The following is a 19787-nucleotide window of genomic DNA, read 5'->3' as shown; positions in this document are numbered from 1 at the left end:
GCAGCGGAGAGGCTCGATAAGCAAATCTCACTAATTCAAATCCGCTACCCGGAGAATCCGCGTGCAATATTACCGCAAATGTTGTAACATCTGCTTTACATACTCGAATAAGAAAAATCGGTGACGTCTTGACACGTTGTTTTATGAAAGAATGTCTCATTAAAATATGTTAAAACTTCAGTATTTTTATATTCAAATCAAGATGAAAAGTTCATTAAAGAGAATAAATATTTCATTAGATGCTAAATAAAACAAAGGGAATTTTTGGCTTCTCTCAGCATAAAATTCCTTTGAAAGATTAATTAATACATGTAAATTATGCAAATTATGCCCATGCAAATATTTTATGAAGACAATTAAGGGATCCATTAATTACAGTCTTTTTTGCTTCAGTGACATTCATTCATTTAATTTTAATTTCACTTTAACTGTTTTGATGTTTAATCTTGCAACAAAGAACTTTATCTCTGTGCACAGGGTCGTGTAAACTTGCCGAACACATCGAGTGGGAAGCGGGCGGGAACCAGAGAAGATACTGGGGAAGATATTCATATGTGCACCGTTGCCAGGCAGTACTGGCGAGGTACAGTCCCAGTAGCTTGCCTGCCTGTGAAAACAGCCACGCTCCCTCTTGGACCCGATTCAAAACACTGTAAAAGCAATTAATAAACACAGACTGTGTTAATATCGCAGAATTAGAGAAGTGTGACAAAAGACAAATAGAAATAATTAGTTCTCTAAAATTATGCCCTCATTAATTTTTTTTCCTTCTCTCCATTCCCCTCCCTGAGTTTGGAGTTGCGAATATAACACACATTTCTCTCGGCTTTCATGCGAGTGATAGGCTTGTTTTTTCCCCCTTTGCTTGTGTAATTTATCAACATCATTTTTTGCCATTTGAGGTTAATTATACAGCGAGGCTTGCAGAGTAGAGCAGAGGAGACATGGGTGGCAGACAAATGCTTCTCTAATTGAACAAAAACACAGAGTGTAGCCTGTTATTCAGTTTCCCCCTTCATGCCACTCTTCAGGGCAACGATCAGTGTTATTGAGAGACCGCAGAAATGATATGCTCCATGGCCACATCATACGTTCCCTACCAGAGATTAGTTAACAAAAGCCTCCGTTTGGTTTCTCATGTAAGCAAATCAAAGGAAGTTCAATTCTCTTCTGTCCTCGCCCGCATATACATGCACACGAAGCAATATATCCAGTCACAGCGAGGAAAAAAAAGTTTAAGACATTCAATTTGATACAATTATTACTACAAAGAGCCGAGTCTCTCCATATTACTGTAAAATGTTAGAAATTAGAGTGGCTAAATATACTAATTTGGTATGAAATAGGGGGCTATAATTGCACTCTATCTGCAAGTTATCTTTGTATTTAAATGATGACATATGGATTTCCTTTTTTTGGACATCAAACCCTTTCAGACCCTCCAGTGACTGAATGACATTTAATTAAGGAGGAGTCATCATTTCTTTTAGTACAATTTGCCCAATTCTTTCTTTTTGCCCTTTAACAAAATATCAGTTCAAGTAGACTAATCAAACATTAAAGAGTTAAAGGGACCTAACTTATTACTGCATACAAAGATGAATATTTTCCACTTTTCATAGCAAATTACATGGAGTATTTTCCAGGATAAATTGGGACCTCTCTCGCTGATAAGGACGCTTCTGAGTAGACGCAGCAGAGGCATATTAAAGGAAGACGTTCTAGCAATAATGAGGATATTCAACCTCTGCAAGGTGTCTTGTATCTGGGTAAACACAGATAGCAGGCAGTCTACAGAGGTTATCACTCCGACGCCCCTCCCCAAACACATACTGCACCCCCAAGGCTAACAAACAAACAAACCATTAAAAATGTACAAGGCTTATTCATAAAATGGATTGATTTGCTCCTTTTATTACTATCAAAGGGGGGATTCCACAGCTTTTTGTGGTTTTATGACTCATTAATGCTTCTTGAGCTGTAAACAAACTATTTCCCTCAGTCTTTCTCTGCGACCTTCGAGCTTAGCCGTTTCACTCTTTCACCTACAGTATACTAAAGCATATAGAGGTATTTCCGAAAAGATAAATTTGAATCCAAAAAGCAACACTGCCATTAAAACTCGACTAAAAGAACAATATTATGTCTGCAGAAAACCAATGATCTTGACCTAGTGCTGTGGCCCAGATGGTGAGCTGTATGCCTGAACAGCAGGCACAGAAACACTAATGTTCATAAACTGTAGCAGTGTGTGTGTGTGTGTGTGTGTGTGTGTGTGTGTGTGTGTGTGTGCGTGTGTGAGAGAGAGAGAGAGAGAGAGAGAGAGAGAGAGAGAGAGAGAGAGAGAGGGAGAGAGAAGGAGAGCCAGAGTGAGAGTGAGAGCCAGAGAAAGAGAGAGAGATTTATTGTCTCATCTGAGCCCCTGTACCTTGTATTGTCCTTTCAGCATCTGTTCTTCCACTGCTGCGGTCACTCTCCATCTCAGGGGTCAGAGAGTCTGGGAGAAGAGAGGGATCACCGCCGTTAAACATCCCTGACATCCACCTATCACAATGCCAGCTTCACAGCATCGTTCATTCAAAACAAGAGACAACGCCTTGGCGCTGCGTCTCGGTCACACCTAACCGAACGTGCGTGCTGGACAAATCCTGCTGCTTTAGGCTTATGATGGAAAAGTCTTGTACTCCACTATACTGTGGACGTAATATTTTCATGTCCTGCTGTGTGTGTGCTATGTACAGAGTGAGTGACCTGATTGGACACAATGTGAATGGGAAGCCAATTTGCATTTTAACAGTTGCAGTCCAAATAAAATATCCACAATTTGAACAAAACGACACCTAGCAAATGATGGCTGGCATGAAAGTAAAGCACATTACGCGATACTGATAAAGTCACAATGAAAACACATTTTGAGAGCATCAATGTGATGTATTTCCTGTTGAAACAGGATATTGAGGCAGGACATAATGTGGGAAGGGATCATTCAAAAGTGTAAACCAATGGGATATCAGTTAGGGAGAGAAAGGTTTTATTTGATGGGAGGGGCAGAGGGGCGGTGTTCAAAAATCTGTGATGGTTTTATTGGTCGGAAATTTTATGTCGCCTCCTAGTACATGATGAAGTCACCACTGAAGATTTTTCTGTTTTCCAATAAGTAAAAGTAATGGAATTTTGATATAAAAATACAAGAACATTTTTGTTTGTTATTTTTTGGCATAAATTGGCATGTGTATGGTATGGTAGTCTGAATGAGCTAAAAAGGCAAAAATGTCATTTTTCATTTCAGTGCGACTTTAAAGTAGGGAGTCATCTCAAAATCATTGCTTACAAAATTACTGTGTTTTGGAAAATAGAGTCATCTGTGTCTTAAAAATATTGCCTCCAGGTAACATTTTTTTTTTTTTCATCCAAAACGGATATCTAGCATTTTGGAATGAAACCCTTCAATTCTATTTGTCGAGATATTTTCCATTCTGCTCTTTTCTCATTCGTCTCACGGGACACCACGCTTAATGTCATAAAGAGCTGCTAGCTAAATGTAACAGTGGCCGGGCTCTGCGCCACGGTGTGTGAAGGGGTTTTTACTGTCGAGTGGCTGACCGTTGAGCGAGCGCATGCTGTCGGAGGGCGAGGGCTGCTTGAGAGTCTGCTCAGCCTGCTCTCTCCTCTTGGACTCGTACTCCAGAGCTTCCTGGAGTTTCCTCTTGGCCTTCTTCTCTTTCTTCAGACGCTTCTGGATGATTGCTGAGCAGAGAGGAGATGGGAAAAGACCACAGTGAGGGTACAGTGACAGCAAATGAGCTCATGGGTAATCCATTGGCAGCCTTATTCTGGACTGGGTTTTGGCGTTTGCTGTGGCAGCCATCAAAATCTGACAGCAAAAGGCAATAATAATCAAAGAAGCAGGATTTATTTCTAGCATACTGGCATAGAAAACGGGACTTCAGTGAAACTTAAATATTGGTTAACAAAGAACTTTATTTAAAAAACTGAGCAAATACTGACTGCGATTTAGCAAACTGCTAGAGGGAGTTAAAGCAAATTGAAAAATTTAGTAGGATATTTTTCATTCATTTCTCTCATTAAACATAAACGACGCATTAAACATATGCAGCTGATGCATAGAACATGAGACTGCTAAGATGATTTCATCTCACATTTGTTTGCAGTGACTCCAAGTCATATATTTTGAGATCCGAATGTGTATTTGTAATTATCTTATCTGACTCAAGAGCAGGGAAACAGGCGTATGTCAGTGTTTCAATAAGAGCTGCAAAATGTGACTTGATGTTTGAGATCTTTTTTTGCACTTACATTCACATACTATCATGTCAGGCCTGTAACGTCTAAGCCCACATGCATGTACGCAACATTCATGCACGCTCACATGCACACACACGGCCACACACGGCCACACACACACATACACACACACAGAGGATCCAGAGGCAGGCAGTCGTCAGGCAGTACCTCTGTTCTTCTGCTCCACGGCGAGCTGCTTCTCCAGAGTCTCCCTGAGCTCTCTCTCTCTGAACAGCTCCATCTTCAGCTCTGTCTTCTCCAGCTGCACCTGCTTCTCCTGAGCCCGCGCGTTGTCAATCGCCACTTTCAGCAGGCCCTGCACACACACACACATACACACACACACACACAGCAAAAGGGAAGGAGGGGAGGAAGGGAAAGAGAGAGATGTGAGCTATTTAAGAGCTTCAAGATGAAGTGACAGCAAGCCACACTGAAAGTATGTCACAGCAGTTCTTTGTGCTGCCCACAGGACTGAAGCATAACACTGGGCCAAAACCTGACTAGTGCTACAGTACATGATTCCTTTCAGGCATACTGTATTACCGGCTTGCTGCTGCTCCTTTTTATCTGTCTGTTGCCAATTGTAAAGATGTCTATAACTTTAAGTGAGAAACCCGGTTGCAAAGATCCCACAAGATTCAGTAATACATATACCTGTCAGACTGGTAAAACCTGTGTTAATAATCAATTTAATAATGAATAATGATAGCTGGTGTGTGAGTGCTGAGTTTTGTCTGACCCCTTTTGGTCACAGCTGTGAAATACAAGCGCAGATAGCAAGTCAACGCTACAGTATCAGAGCTTCTCAGCCTGCGAGAGCTGCATGAGAAAATGTAAGAGAGCAGAAGAAAACACTTTGAACTTTCACACTGTGGGTTAAGTTGAAGTTCACCATCGTGGACCAAAGCTCCAGTTCACTGAGTAGAGGGTGAAAGGTTTCTATGGATAATGTCAGCGTCTTTACTTTACACACTGAGCCCTCTCTTTTCATTTTTATACTTCTTTTATACTTCTTCACCCTCTTACACATGCTTTCCTGTAACTCGGGGGATGACAATTGCTACTGGATTGGTATAAATACATCAGACTTTGGATTTGTATATGTGGCGCATTTGCAAGCTCCTCACATGGCGCAGCTTGAATGAATAATATGAATGACAAGTATCTCATCATGTATCAATCACATTACTGACATTCCAAATATACTCCTGACAGTCGTGAATTGAAAAATAGTGCCTTCTCAAATAGAGGCTGTACAGTACCCCGACCATTTTCATAACAATTATTCCCCATCCACACGCAATTATATCAAATGCAGTGGGCTATATCTTACTAATTGTTGATTCTCGTGACCCCAATTTATACTAAGTTGCTTTATCTTAATTTTCTGCTTGGTTTCATTTTGTTGATTTGTATATAAATATTCAGCGCGGAGATCATTATCAAAGATGACTTAGTGGAGTGTTGGGAGCTCGAGACGGGTTTACTTGTGGCTTTCTAATTACCGCACAGAGCCAAAGGAGAAGCAGGACTCTGATGCCAATGGTACAAGTGCAATGAGAAGGGCAGCGCTGTATACACATCATTACACTCAGACAGAAGGCAAATACATTCATCTTTCTGACTGAGGGTGTTTGCACTGAAGCCTAAATGGCACTCTGAGGAGAGGAGTATTGTTAAGGTCTGCAGATTTAGAGAGCGAGTACGTCTGCGGTCCTAATGTGCATTTTAAGTGTATTGGGAGGAGAACATGGATGAGGTCAAATTTCTTCTTTTTTTTTTGGTGTGGGGGGACTGTGTTCTTATGGTTTGTGCAAAGTCTCCATGATGATGACGATTAACTTTACCTATATATGTTAGCATGGAGAGCCTCTAACTATGGAGAAAACTGGTGAAACCTACACCTTTATGGCAGTATAGAGATCCTCTATTGGTGGAACCCACTTGTGTGTTAGTAAGGAAAAAGGGTTTCTATTGGTAGAGCCTGCCTGTGTGTTTTGAAGGAGAGTCAAAATTCTCGTCAGTGGAATCTACCTGTATGTTGGTGAGGAGAGTCTCTATTGACGACAGGCCGTCTGGGAACAGGAAGGGCGAGGGGAAGCCAGGGGGCAGACCCTGTCCAGCCAATGACAACCTTTCATAACTGTCTCTCGCCGTCGGGGTGCACATTGGATTATCCTCTGGAAAAAACAAATAAAATGGGAATTGATTAATCATTCATACACACCTCAGAGGAAAACAAAAGCACAGACACAGTGTACCACTGGTAAACAAGTTCACATATTTCTACTGTTCATTGATAGGAATAGTCGAAAGACTAGTTTTTGGCAATGCTGACAAGCCCTGACCCTGACTCTAATTGACCAGTAGCCATGACTGGATCAGTATTGATTTCTAGCAGCCAATCCCTGCTCTCCGCTGCTCTCAGAAATATACTGGTCTGGCCCCTTGGAGATTCCTTTGTATTGTTGCTCTCAAGGCCTGAGCGAGGGGTTAAACAATATCAAGCAGGACATAAATCCAGCTTTTCCCATTTAAGAGATGTCATGTGGACTCCAAAATCAGAAGCAGGCCCGCGGTTCGACCCCAGAGGCTCGAGCTTCCTTTGTGTATGCACGCACGGGTGCCTGTCAAACCTAAGATGACATCATCCTCCATTCATCACCAGCGGAGGGGCAGGGCCCTGCCATCTGCTGTCCAGCCTCTCCACCAGGCCTCAGAGGAGGGAAGAGGAGCAGAGGAGGGAGGGAGAGAAAGTAGGAGACACAGGCAAACAGACAGATAGACAGACACAGATTCAGTCTGGTCAAACGATTACAGAGAGTCAGACAGTGTCGCTTGCCCCCTTAGATCTGAGACAAGCTTTCATCCAATGAGCTCTCAGCCAGGCACCAATTTGTAAAAGCTACCATCTTGCACAGAGACAGTTTATTAATCACATCCAGTAGAAACGGTCTCCACAGGATGTTTGCACCATCAGCTGTTTAATTGTTAATTTAATTTAAAAAAATAAAGTTTTATTTGTAGTGTGGAGCCCTGGCTGTGTTGTGCACAGCCCCCTCTCTGCTCTCATCCAGTATTCATATGTGTTTATGTGGCAGGCTGAAGCTTGTACAAACAGCGAGTGGAGCTGAACAGCCCTGCCTCTCCCTCCCATCAATATTCACCAACGCCAGCCAAGTGGTGGGAACAGCTGGTCTTACATTAATTAGTTTAAAGTATTTATTTCACCCATCCTCAGAGCAGATTGAGCAAAAACATTGGAGATTATTTCAAGCATCTGCAATGCCCTGGAAACATCTACTCGCCAAAAGTCGAGTGCTAGGATTCACAGTTTAGGTTTGTAATTTGGAGTGTGTGTGTGTGTGTGTGTGTGTGTTTTTCTTTCCGAGAAGGAAAGATGGTGAAATATGCACCGCTGGTCCGTGGAGAGAGTAAACAACCTTTCTCCTTTTTCAGATGGAGTTCACTCCTGTTGATTAATTAGAATGGATGGTTGCCTAATGGATTAAAATTTGTTTATAATTTGACTTCATAAAAATAATGAATTGCCTACTTTTAAGAAGCCACTCCTGTGGTAATTTGTTTTGTTTGGTGCATTCCCGTCTGCATTTTGAGGTGGGCGTCTGGGTGAGGAAATAAAAAGTGCTCTCGTCGTGCAGCGGTACAGTATGAGACTCCCATTTTATCTCAATAAAATAACTAATCAAAGATCAAAAGCATTACAGTTGGCTCCAACTCATGCTGATATAGATGTATTGCATGTATTATATGCATGCATTACCCACCTCCAATAAAATCACCATAACAACTACAGACGTTAGTAGACCTCGGGGAAAGGTCTGCTGTTGTAGCTTTGTAATTGATTTGTACTGTAGGCACTTTGTCCCTTATTTAGCGTTGGCATTAATCATAAATCATTGCTTTAACAAACTCCGGCTTCCCACTCAGCAGGCCTCCCCTACAACACAATGTTGGATCACACAGAATATTTGATGGCTTTGTTGCAGGGGAAACAACCTGTCATGCTCTGGGAAAAGCAAACAGCGTGTTTTGTTCGACAGACTCCAACTACCGTACAGCACCCCTTGTCAGATAACATTTCCACCAGGAGCTATGCATAAATACCGGCACTTTCAAAAAAGAAATGGGGGTCTAATAACTGGCTAATTCAATCAATATAATCAAAACTGGCTTAATGAAACTCAAATGTTAATTCCTGAGAACACGATCTAGATCTGTGGTTTCCATGCTTCTAATGTTGCTCCCCCCCCACCAGCCCCGCCTCTCTTTCCCCGCGCCTGGCTGCAAATGCTGGCATGTGTTTGCATGTTTATTTCTCACCATCGCTCCAGAATCATTGACTTCAACTTAATTACAGCGACAGGCGTTGGAGTGATGGGGGCCGGTGGAATGGAGTACTCTGTTTCCAGGTGATATTTCTCCACTAGCAAAGCTGCCAACAGCAGCTGTGACAGCCTCTTGTGCTTACCGTACGGTAAAGGCACAGTTAAGGCCCCAACTATGAAATACTGTGTGGAAAAACACTCGCAGGTCACCCCTGTCACAAATAACATTTCATGCACAACTGTTTCGGCGGATAATAGGAGCCACAAATAAAAATGGGACGCTGTAAATACAATGCATTCTGAATGAAATGCCATAATTTAAAACAACGCCCCCCTCCTTTCTCCGTCCTCCTCCTCCACCCTGCTCTCAATAGCTGCAGAGGGAGTCCTTGACAGTGTGCTAGCAATGATGAATCACCTATCCAGTTAATTTTCTCACTCCTCATGTGTTGTGCTGCTAAAACAGGGGCCCAGGAATTGACTTGACAAACTATGAATGTAAAAAATATCACTTGGAGGGATCTGGGCTTATCTCCAATTTACATGTTATTAGATTTGTGTTGCAAGCGGCACTTGGACCTAGCAATGCTGAGGCAAAAAAGATGGGGCACATGATAACCGGAGATAAAACATGTCTAAAACCCACTTGAAAGCCTTTGAAATATTTGATGGAGAGTCACAGGGAGCGGAGAGAAGCAGAGGAAACTGGCCTGATTTAAAATGTGACAGACATGCATTGCAATCTGTGGTAAATCTAGAGGAAACCTTGGGAAATTTAGCTGCAATCTCTGGATAAATAGCTGTAATTGACCTTGGGAGTTGAAAATGTGCCATATGTTTCTGGTTCCTGTGTTTGAAACTGGGTCCCCCAGGACATTTCAGCTGAGTCCTCACATGAAGGCTGTGTGAGAGGGAGGAGAAGAAGATACAGAAAGGCAGAGAGGGAGAGAGGGGGAGAGAGAGGGAGAGAGGGGGGGAGAGAGAGAGTGAGCGAGAGAGAGAGAGAGAGAGAGGGAGAGAGAGAGAGAGAGAGAGAGAGAGAGAGAGAGAGAGAGACGGAGAGAGGGGGAGAGAGAGAGAGAGAGAGAGAGAGAGAGAGGATGCCAGAAATGAGAGATAGATGGTTGAAGACAGAAGATGGATGGATAGATAGGTAAGAGAGAGTCTGAGGAAGAAGAGGCAGGAATAGAATGGGTTCGCAAGAAAAGAGTGACAGAGAGGAAGAGAGAGAGCGAGAGACAGAGACAGAGAGAGAGAAAGCAGAGCTACATTTGGCTGGCCAGTCAGTGTGATATATTGACAGGTGAAGCCTTTGTCCTTGCAAACCTGTGTTCCTCCCAGCAGGAGAACTGAATGCTAAACCTGGAGGTTGTCAGCACAGCCGACACAAAGCAAGGTACCGCTTTTCACTGCACAATTACATTTGATTTGACCTGCCAGTGCTGCGGAAAAAGCAGCCTCCTTCAAATGGAGTAGTTATGACCTCTCGGACAGCCATTAGCAGCCAACACAGCATTATTCCACCTGCACTTAAAGCATTGGATTTGGAAAATCTTGTCAAGGGAAATATCTGTCTTCTGCTACAAATGCACTGATGCAGAGCTGGGCAAAAAAAGTAGTTGAATGCAATTTGAGCACTTAAAAAAACATGAGCATAGCTTATCTTGCAAATGATGTCTGCACTTTGAAGACTCTTTAAGCTTACGGCAAAATAAATCCAGCACACCTTACATTTATAATATTTATAGCGTATATTATGGGCTTTTTTCCAATAAATGTATTCAAAGTACCTGGATAGAATACACTCATTTTTTGTTATACAGTAGAATACACAATCCAGCCATTGGAAGGTTAGATTGTATTGCGAGCACAGAATGATGTCACTTTCCATAAAGTAGGTTTGGGGATACAGAACATACTGTGAAAATGTGTGTGATGATCCATACAAGAGAGATTCCTTTAGAATGACTATCACTTGCATATGCTGTGCATATGGGCAGGTTGGTGTGTCTGTAATGTATACACTATGACAAAAAGGAAAAAACACAAACACACACACACAGAGACACACACACGCACGCAGGCCTACAAAAACACACAAACACACACACTCATTACACACACGCACAGTACACACACTAATGTGCCCTCATCACATTTAAGCTAATTTCCTTTTCATCACGGAGAGAGGAAAATGAGTGTTTGCCCCATCCCTGCTGGGGGACAAAGTCAAGAGCCCCGGTCGGTTTGGGCTAGATTAACAGGTAACATTTGGCTCCCACTCTCTTATCACAGCATGAAAATCAAACCGCGTGTTTTCCTCTATCGCTCTCTCTTTCTCCCCTCCCTAATGTTCCCTTCACTTAGAGATGAAATCGCTTGCTGCACAAACCCATTTGGAGAGAGGAGAGAAGGTGAGCGGGATAATCAGGCTGGCCACTGGGCCGTGTTTCCTAAATGCTCTCCAAAACATTACTGTGCACAGGCATAAAATTAGCGCCGGGACCTTAAAACGTTGACATTTAGCATGACTTTTTGGAAAGTGACACCCTCATATTTTCTTGTAGGATATCATTAAATTTCAACTGCCCTATGGCTGTGCATTTCCATTAATAACCAATTCAGTGTGTCACTTCTCTCCCTCTCGCTCACTCTCTCTCTTGCCACCTTTCTGAAGTAATGAGTCCGTTGCTTTGCCTTAATAAATTGAATCGTATTCTCAAGGCCATATGAAGATAGAGCCACAGATGGACAGGCTGCATGGAGGAAATAACCATAAATCCTTTACTGTCAGAGAGGCGGTCTGAGGTGACAAAAGAAGACAATCGCGATACTCAATTGAGATCACACTGAGATTACAAAAGATACAGTGTAAGGTTGATGCTCCCTGTTAAAGCTGTCTTTTCATGGCACAGCCTATATATACACTCCCTGATAAAGAGTCATTTTTTACTGCTCCCGTTGCTGAGAAAATACCCGCAAATGATAAAATTTTAGAATCTAATCATGCATGAAGATTAGAATACTGACAGATGATCGTCCACAGCATTCTGCAATATATATTCTGCAGCAGAGGAAATAATGAGCTACAATTTGTGGTTTTGCAGTATGAATTACAATAATATAGTGCAAACAATTCTAAATGGATTTTATCATTTGTTTAACTGTTGACTGAAAGAGGAGAGAGAGAGAGAGAGAGAGAGAGAGAGAAACAGAAACAGTGAGAGCAGGAGGCAAGGGAGCAGAATCCGTGTTGACTTCCATTCAGGAGGAAGATATCTTGTCTTTTTATGCGGCCCATGTCATATTTATTGCATAAAGGTCAGGGTGTTCATTTGTTCAAAGTCAGCGTTTTCCCTCTCTCCTCTCCTCCATGTAATAAATGCAGGGGCTATGTCATTATCGGACCTCTGAGGATTACAGGCTTGGCTGACTGTGATGACTGCATAAAAGCATACAGGACTTTTGTTTCTGCCAGCGCACACCTTCAAATGAGCTCTTAAAGTGAACACTAGTGGAGACAAAATGGCGTTTTTGTAGAGAGACGATCACTTACGGCGGTCGAACGGGAACGGGGGCAAGGTGATTGAAAGGTTAGAGATCACAACACTAAATCCATGGCCTTAGTTTTTAGACCAACCAGAAGGGTAAGGTTCATTTTGAAGGGAAGAAAGCGAAAATTGTGGCTCAGGAAAGATAATGATTGTCAGTCATGGCTCGAAGAGACCTCCGTAGTTCACCAATTGACTATGAGACCAAACTGTCAAGAAGATAATACTTGGAGAAGGACATTATAGTGAGGCACTTTGAGGGTGTTTAGATTGTCTTTGCATATTGACCTCCATTGACCAGGTCCATATATTGACCTGACAGAAGAATCCCAGAGATTAAATTGGCCTCAAATATTGATTGGGTATTTTGCCTGAATCATTCAACTTTCAGAAGGGGATCATTTGTACTGTATATCCCTGACCCACTAATCATCAAGCCATTTATTTCTCACTCATTGTTTAGTTCTCCTTTGTTTGGCAGTTATTAATTCATTAGAACAACTTCTCATGCAGCTTAACTCAGATAGTGACTGGGGAGTCCTGTTTCCACCCGATAGCAATGTGCATTCCAGTAAAATGTGCCACCGAATGTGCACCCTACATCACATACACATGCCAATTACATATTGATAATTAAGCATTCAAACAAACAAACAGAGAGGAAATCCCCCGTAATCACCAGGTTTTAATGGAACAAGTATTAGCTTGGTGTGGTTGGCCCGATAGCCTGCTGCTAGATCAGAGCTGCGCTGGGTTTGGGAGGGGGACAGCGAGACACATTGGTGTCATTGCCTGGCATTGCAATCCTACGGGGAGAAGCTCTGCCGTTCTGTTGCTGCTGAACGACCGTCGACGTTGGCTGGCGCTAATCCAGGCTGGATATACTGAGCTGCTTTTAAATGAAGATGAAAGAACAAAAGAGGAAATGGGAAATGTAAACTTTAAAAGGCCTGGCTTAGGAGCACTTGCTCCGTGGCTGCCTGCTGTACAAGCTCAAAAATGGATGCAAATCCATTAGCAGTCCCAGTTTCACAGTTATAAAAATACTTAAGGGGTTTTAATAGGAGCGACGTGTTAAACGTGTGGAAATCTGTTTTGATAACATTATTCATAACATTGGCTTTGCGCTGTGTGAATTAATAACACTTCATTTACAGACGGAAGAAAGCTGGCATGGTATTTCCAGTTAAAGAGATTAATTTTTAAACACCTAATTGACAGGCTGGGGTTAGGCAGGATAAGCAACAGACTATAAGGCTGCTGCTGCAAAGTCAAGGTGACTGGAATACTCAGAGAAAGGCTTTCAAAAAGCAGAATAGAGAGCAGAGAGGGAGGGAGTGAAGAGAATTAGTCCTCAAGCACTTTTCCCTCCGCCCCCTATTCTTCCTCTCTTTATTAGGAATGATTTACTTTCTCAGTGAAAGGATATAAAAGCTCAAGTATAGGAGCGTAATTATCGTAGAGTGAAAATTTAAAGGTTTGACTCACAATGTCCTCAAGTCAGCTAGCAGACTGCCAGATGATAAGAGGGACTGTGTTCAACACTCGGCCTCCAATTGGTTGTGTTTTATGGGCTTTGCCAAGGAAGAGCACACAAATAGCACTCGGCACTGCAAGTCTGTAAACATGATGGACTGTGGCAAACTGCTAGGGCTGGTGTTTACCTTGGCAGAGCCTGGCCCTGGCATGTTGGTAGCATCACTTAATTACTGTTTACATGTAAATATTAAATTATACAAACAACCCCACAGAATGTCTCTAAAAATACAGAAATACATATTCAGGGTCAACCTTATCTGACTGCAACAGTTGCCACCGCTAAGATATGTATTGTTTTGAATCACAAATTTTCTGCATTGTACATAATCTTCATAATTGTTTAATGCTGTTGTCCAAGGGCATTCGGGTAAATATGTTCCCATAATCTGCATAATAGCAGATGCTCAGATATGTAAAATGCACCCTGTGTTGTCAGAAAGGAAGAAGAAAAAAAAAAAAAGGTTATTATTCAAAACGGTTTTATTGAGAATAAGCACTGTGATCATCAATGTATCCAGTCAAGACCAATAGATGATAGCTTTGATTATACATGTTTTCCTGGCAGTCCAGAATAGCATACATAGTAGAGCACTGGTGCCTACTGTGCATCTCTGGTATGGCTGAGTAAAGCACTTGTTCGTTTGCAGTGAAGGGTAACATGAAACAGGCCTCAGCCTTCTGATGGACAGGGAGATTTCACCTTCGCCAGTGAATGATAATGCATTATTAAATTTGCCTCTCTGCTCACTAGATACACTTAGCTGACCACAGCATATTTATCTCCCCATCCGAGGCTCACGTCTTGGCAGGAGAAAGCATTCTGTCACTTTTGAGGCATTTCAAAGATTAAAAAGAACCTCTCTCTTTTCAACGTCCCTAAAAGCATCCCCCCTTTTCAGTGAAATGTGATTAGCGGGAGATGGTGTCACGCAATGGAACATTCATGAGGGGGAGAACAAATATCCAAATGAACTCCCATGTCCTGGAGGAATAGCCCCTCTCTGCACCATCAGCAATCTCTCTCACATGGGCTGGGGAAATTTGATTGATCCTCTATTGAATTATTTTTTTGCACTCTTTCATTTCAACAGGACGCACTGACAAGTTGTTTGATCATAAAGCATTATTGTCTGCCAAGTCACATTTCAGGGTTGTGATGGCTAATGATCTTGCCTCCTGACTTAGGGAAAGTCAGGTAGTCAGCATGTGTTTGAAGCTTGCAACGCCAAGGACATCGGGAGGACTGCACAAAACTCTATGCATTAAAGTCAGAAAGATGAAGAGAAGGAGCTTACACTGAACATATCTAACTTTTAATGATACTGTACAGGGATACCCATCAATGTCAAATGTGAAATATTTACACCACCAAAGTAGCACGAAACTGAGGCTGAAACTTCTGTCCGACCAAAAGTCGCCTAACCTCCTTTTATCATTACAAATGCATATGCAAAGACACAAGAGAAAGACTACAAAGGCTGGAAATTCCTTTTTTTTTTGCCTTTTTATCTTTTTCAAAATATATCTCTCCTCTCTACATGAGGCTGTCAGCCACCACAGGTCCGTGCCCTCAGCAGCTGTATGATAATCGACTGTGATACCGTTACCTGCTACACTTCATCATTCAGAAACTGTAAACTAGGACTGCAGTCAGTGCACAGTACACCGGCCCTGAGGACATCGACTGGACATCTAGGGCAGCATCCTGACTGAGCATCCCACAAAGAGAAGGCGTGGCGAATCAGCTTTCTCCACAGCGGGCACATAAGAGTACTCAACGCATCAACGATTGCTCACTCGACAGCAGGTACGGAAGGATGCACCTCTAGGTGACATAATACACCAGAAGCACCCATTTGTGCTAGGAAGGACATTATGAGTGCATCTCCTGTTGTGTCAACAAGGATATATAACGTTTACCAGGGAAGTGCCAATATCGCATTACCAGTGAATCACCCACCCCCTTTTAAAATATGGTTTACAGAATCAGTTTACATACTGTATTGGCCTCTGTCAGGCTTTTTACCCCCAGTGTAAAAGAGATGTGGCATGTATAACTGCAGCGGGATGACTGAGATAAAGTGGTGAAATGTGCTGTTGGCAAAATGTTTGTCTGAGTATTTAATCTGCCACATGGTATTTACAGAAACTCTTACACTTCGATGTACATACATATGGCTTGTGTTTAAAACACCTTTTCCCCGAGGAAATAAAATGATGTCAAGTGTTTGATGTCCAAAGTGAGTTTACAGCCAAAGGCTTCCGTACCTTTCAAATTTCCCCTTGTTTGTCAGCTATCTGCTGTTTCATGAGACAGAGGCTTGTCGAAAGCGATCGCCACAGACTATCTGTTTGAAGCAATTCAATTAGTCACATGTGAGATAACAGTTAGCTTTCTACTAGCCTTTTTTCTCAAACATCATCTAATCTCCTGTTTTTTTTAATTTTTTTATTTTTCTGGCAAAATTTGGACAAAAAATAATCAAGTTCAAACAACAGCCCAAAAACTACCATCTGGTTGCTCTGCACTGGGTGACACAACTTTGGAAACCGTCTTTTTTAAACGACAACAAACAGTCTTTGTCCTTCATCAACAGAGATGACATGAAAAAGATGAGAAGTGTTCATAGGATATGAGTGATGTGACATTATAGTGGCTGTCTCTGAGGTGTTCGGCTATTTAAATAGCCTCGATATGAGCCGGGGCACTGCATCCTTCCTCTGTGCCCACTGTGCTCCCCTCTCAAAGTGCATTGCATGAGATTAATTTAATGCTCTGCCAGGATCATAAAGATCAAACAAGTGGAGAGATATCATTAAACCATTGGAATGTTATCTCATTTGTCTAAACAAACTGATGCGATGAACAAGCCTAATTAAAAAGCTCGCCATAAACAAAGCTTCGGATCGTGGGGCCTCTCCCCTCTTTAACAATGGAACACATTTATTTTATTAATCTAATGCATCATGTATCATATCATTACAGTTCAATATATCTATCATTAATTTTATTCCCTTCACTTAAGGCTTTTATTGGAATTACTTTGGTTATTAGTTGGTTCTAATGTATTGGTTACCTCTGGATCTGGCTGCTACAATCTCTCTTATCTCGCTGCATAAACCTGTGCGTGTTATTCAAATTGCCTCATTTATTATGATAGCTTCCTCATGTAAATTGTGCTGACTGCTCGCCCTTGCACAGTCCTCATTAGACTAATGAAAACCTTCAAACGAAAAAACTAAACAACCTGCCAAATAAAGGTCTGGGGTTATTATGAAAATTACAACTGTGGGAGCCGGGAGAAGCTCTCTTCATTAATTCATGCTCAGCAAATTGGTAACTAATTTAGTTGCACTCCTCTGCATTAATGGGTTATTTTATAAAAATGTTTTCCACAGCCCGAGACCTCTGGTGCACACACTGGAGAGCCCAGAATCCTAATCAAGTCCAGTGACATATCAGGAATTGACAATCTCAACAATAACACAGTGTGTGTTGCGTGTGGATGTGTGCAGGTCAAATAGCCAGAATTGGTGTGAATTGCCGGGTCATTTATCCTCCAGTATTCTACAGAAATTACAGTCTATTTGTGTTCCTAATCCTAATATGGAGGGAGGACTGCAGTTTAGAATTTATGTGGACCAGATATTAGCTACTAAGGAAACATTCAGTTGGCTTAGTATGTAGTAATGCCTTCTTTCCCTGATTGTGTTGCTCTGTGTTTGCTTCTCTCTCTCTTTTTCACACACACACACACACACAACACACACACACACACACACACACACACACACACACACACACACACACACACACACACACACACACACACACGCACACGCACACACACACGCACACTTTGTGACCCATAAATTCAGCTCATGATCCTGCTAATTATTACTATTCACTGCTTCACACCCTGTGAGTGAAGGTCTAACACTGATCTTCACGTCGGGCTAGTCAATAGGGAACACACAGCCCAATGATTTCCATAGTGGTTTTAATATCATTATCAACCTCACCCCACCCTAGATCACCCAGCACAGCCCAGCCCAGCCCACCCCCCTCTCTGCTCAAAACCAACAGAGAATACTAAAATCTATTATTTGCTTAATTTTGTATTTAATCCACAGCGCTTAGTAGACAGATTTCCATCTGTCTCTTTCTTTTTTTCCTTTTTTTTTACATGCACAGCAAAAGGATAATAAAATAATACCAATAAATAATAAGGGATTACAAAAAACATTTGCTGTAGGTGGTCTTTTTGAGGCTGAGCATCTTCAATTTATTTCTCTATACGTTCTTTGTTAATGAGGATGATGTTTAACAAATGACACATGACAGCATCATGTAAAATATTGGCTTTGATTAAAATTGTGTGCTATGGTGACATGTAATCATAGCATGTATACTGTAAGATGCTGTAACGCAGTACAACCTTGCTTGTGTGAAGTTCTGAAGAATGGCGGTAGCTGGGACTGGTGAAATGTTAGAGTAACTGAAACACATACAAGAGCAGAATAATTGGCAGTTAACATGTCTGTAATAGGACGTGCAGAGAAGGAAATTGAAACGACTGCCGACAATTAACAAAATTAACATTACATCGCTGCATATTTTGCTCATTATGTGTTTTTGGAATAGCGGCCAGTTCGGAGGTCTTAAGTTTTGGGTAGGTTACTGTTGTGCTCTAAACTATATCATACGTTCTCTAAAATGAAAGCTGACTGACCTTTGTCAGCGTGCATCCTCTTTACTTCGTGGCTCATGTCGTGGGCCAGGTCTCCCTCTTTGGGCCCAGGCAGGATGCTGGGGGACAGGCCTAGCAGGGCCTGGTTCATGGACAGGCCGTTGTGGTGTGCCGCTAGAGAGGGGAGAGCAAACAGGTGTGACAGGAGGGTTAGTAAGAACCTATTTTTACCCTGGAGTTGGAAACAACAACAGTCTGTCTGTAAAGCACATTTGGCACATTAGCTGCGTTGCTTTGTTTCCTTGCAGAATCAAGTGCACAGTTAACCGGTCTGACTCATGGCGTGGTGAGGTAATGTGGAGACGTACGTATCCTGTCTGAGGAGCTTTCTGTGCGGGCCGGGGAGCTGGACACACTGCTGCTGCGGTGGGATGATGGGTGGCTGCCTGGCCTCCTGTGGTCCTCTAAGGAGGGAGCAGGGGAGGGACTGTCCGGGATACGTTCCTGCAACCCCAACAGCGACAAAAACACACACTCAAAGTAAGTATCCAATATGCATATGAGACATTGCACAAATCAAACACAAATCTGAATATATGAGTCATTCTAGAAACTAGGAATACACAAGCCAAATTTAAAATTGACCTTGATTTATTTAGAATTGATTTTTAGTGTTTGGGAGTATTAGTGCTCCTGTCTATATTGGAGTTTACCTTTATAACAGAGGTGACCATTCTGGAGGGCAGACTCTGGCCCTGTGCTGCGGCGGCCATGTTTGCAATGGTGCTGAGATGGTTCATCTGGCTCATCGCCATGGTGACAGAGGCAGGGGGCAGGCTGACTGGGATCAGGGGGTGGGGCATCATCATGAAGGGGAGTTCCAGGCCTAAGACACAGGAAGAGGTCGTTGGTTACTCAATGATGCATATTATGAGTTAGACATTCACAGGGGAAACTTCTGCAGCTCTGGGTAGAAGATGAAAACCTGCTGCTGTTAATCCACCAATCAGTAATTCCCACCTCTGAGATGCCCTTTAAAATTGGTGTCCAATAACACTAAGGCATTACAGTGCCATCCATTAGAAAAAATTGGAATAATTTTAAGTAATTGCTTCTCAGGGTCTCTCCCCATGTTAACATAATATACATAAATGTTTTACAACATACGTTAATAATAGATACAACTGCAATAATAATAAAGAAAATGGGGATGATAACTGTATACACAGTCATTCAAAGACCAAAGTTTACACAGCAATAAAGATGCATTAATTATTCTATGAGGAATAAAAAGGGCACATTATGGAAATTGTCTCAATATTTACATATAAAAAATATCTCTGTAAAAA

The 19787-nt window shown here is 42.1% G+C and overlaps 1 protein-coding gene across 1 annotated transcript in view; it reads right to left on the bottom strand.

Annotated features, from left to right (window-relative positions):
• Positions 1-19787, bottom strand: part of dachd (dachshund d) — a 92276-nt gene that overhangs the window by 4341 nt on the left and 68148 nt on the right. The window contains exons 4-10 of the mRNA XM_071525971.1: positions 19152-19324; positions 18807-18942; positions 18481-18612; positions 6343-6488; positions 4474-4621; positions 3604-3747; positions 2429-2497 (exon numbers count right to left, since the gene is read on the bottom strand). Coding sequence (XP_071382072.1) covers positions 2429-2497; positions 3604-3747; positions 4474-4621; positions 6343-6488; positions 18481-18612; positions 18807-18942; positions 19152-19324 — 948 coding nt within the window. The remainder of the gene's footprint in view (positions 1-2428; positions 2498-3603; positions 3748-4473; positions 4622-6342; positions 6489-18480; positions 18613-18806; positions 18943-19151; positions 19325-19787) is intronic.

The sequence above is a fragment of the Centroberyx affinis genome, unplaced genomic scaffold, assembly GCF_046629955.1.
Source record: "Centroberyx affinis isolate AG114_WGS23_722 - 3 ecotype Tasmania unplaced genomic scaffold, CSIRO-AGI_Caff_v1 ptg001373l_1, whole genome shotgun sequence".
Classification (NCBI taxonomy): domain Eukaryota; kingdom Metazoa; phylum Chordata; class Actinopteri; order Beryciformes; family Berycidae; genus Centroberyx; species Centroberyx affinis.
The sequence above is the reverse complement of the archived record's forward strand: the minus strand, read 5'-3'. Positions and strand labels throughout refer to the sequence as shown.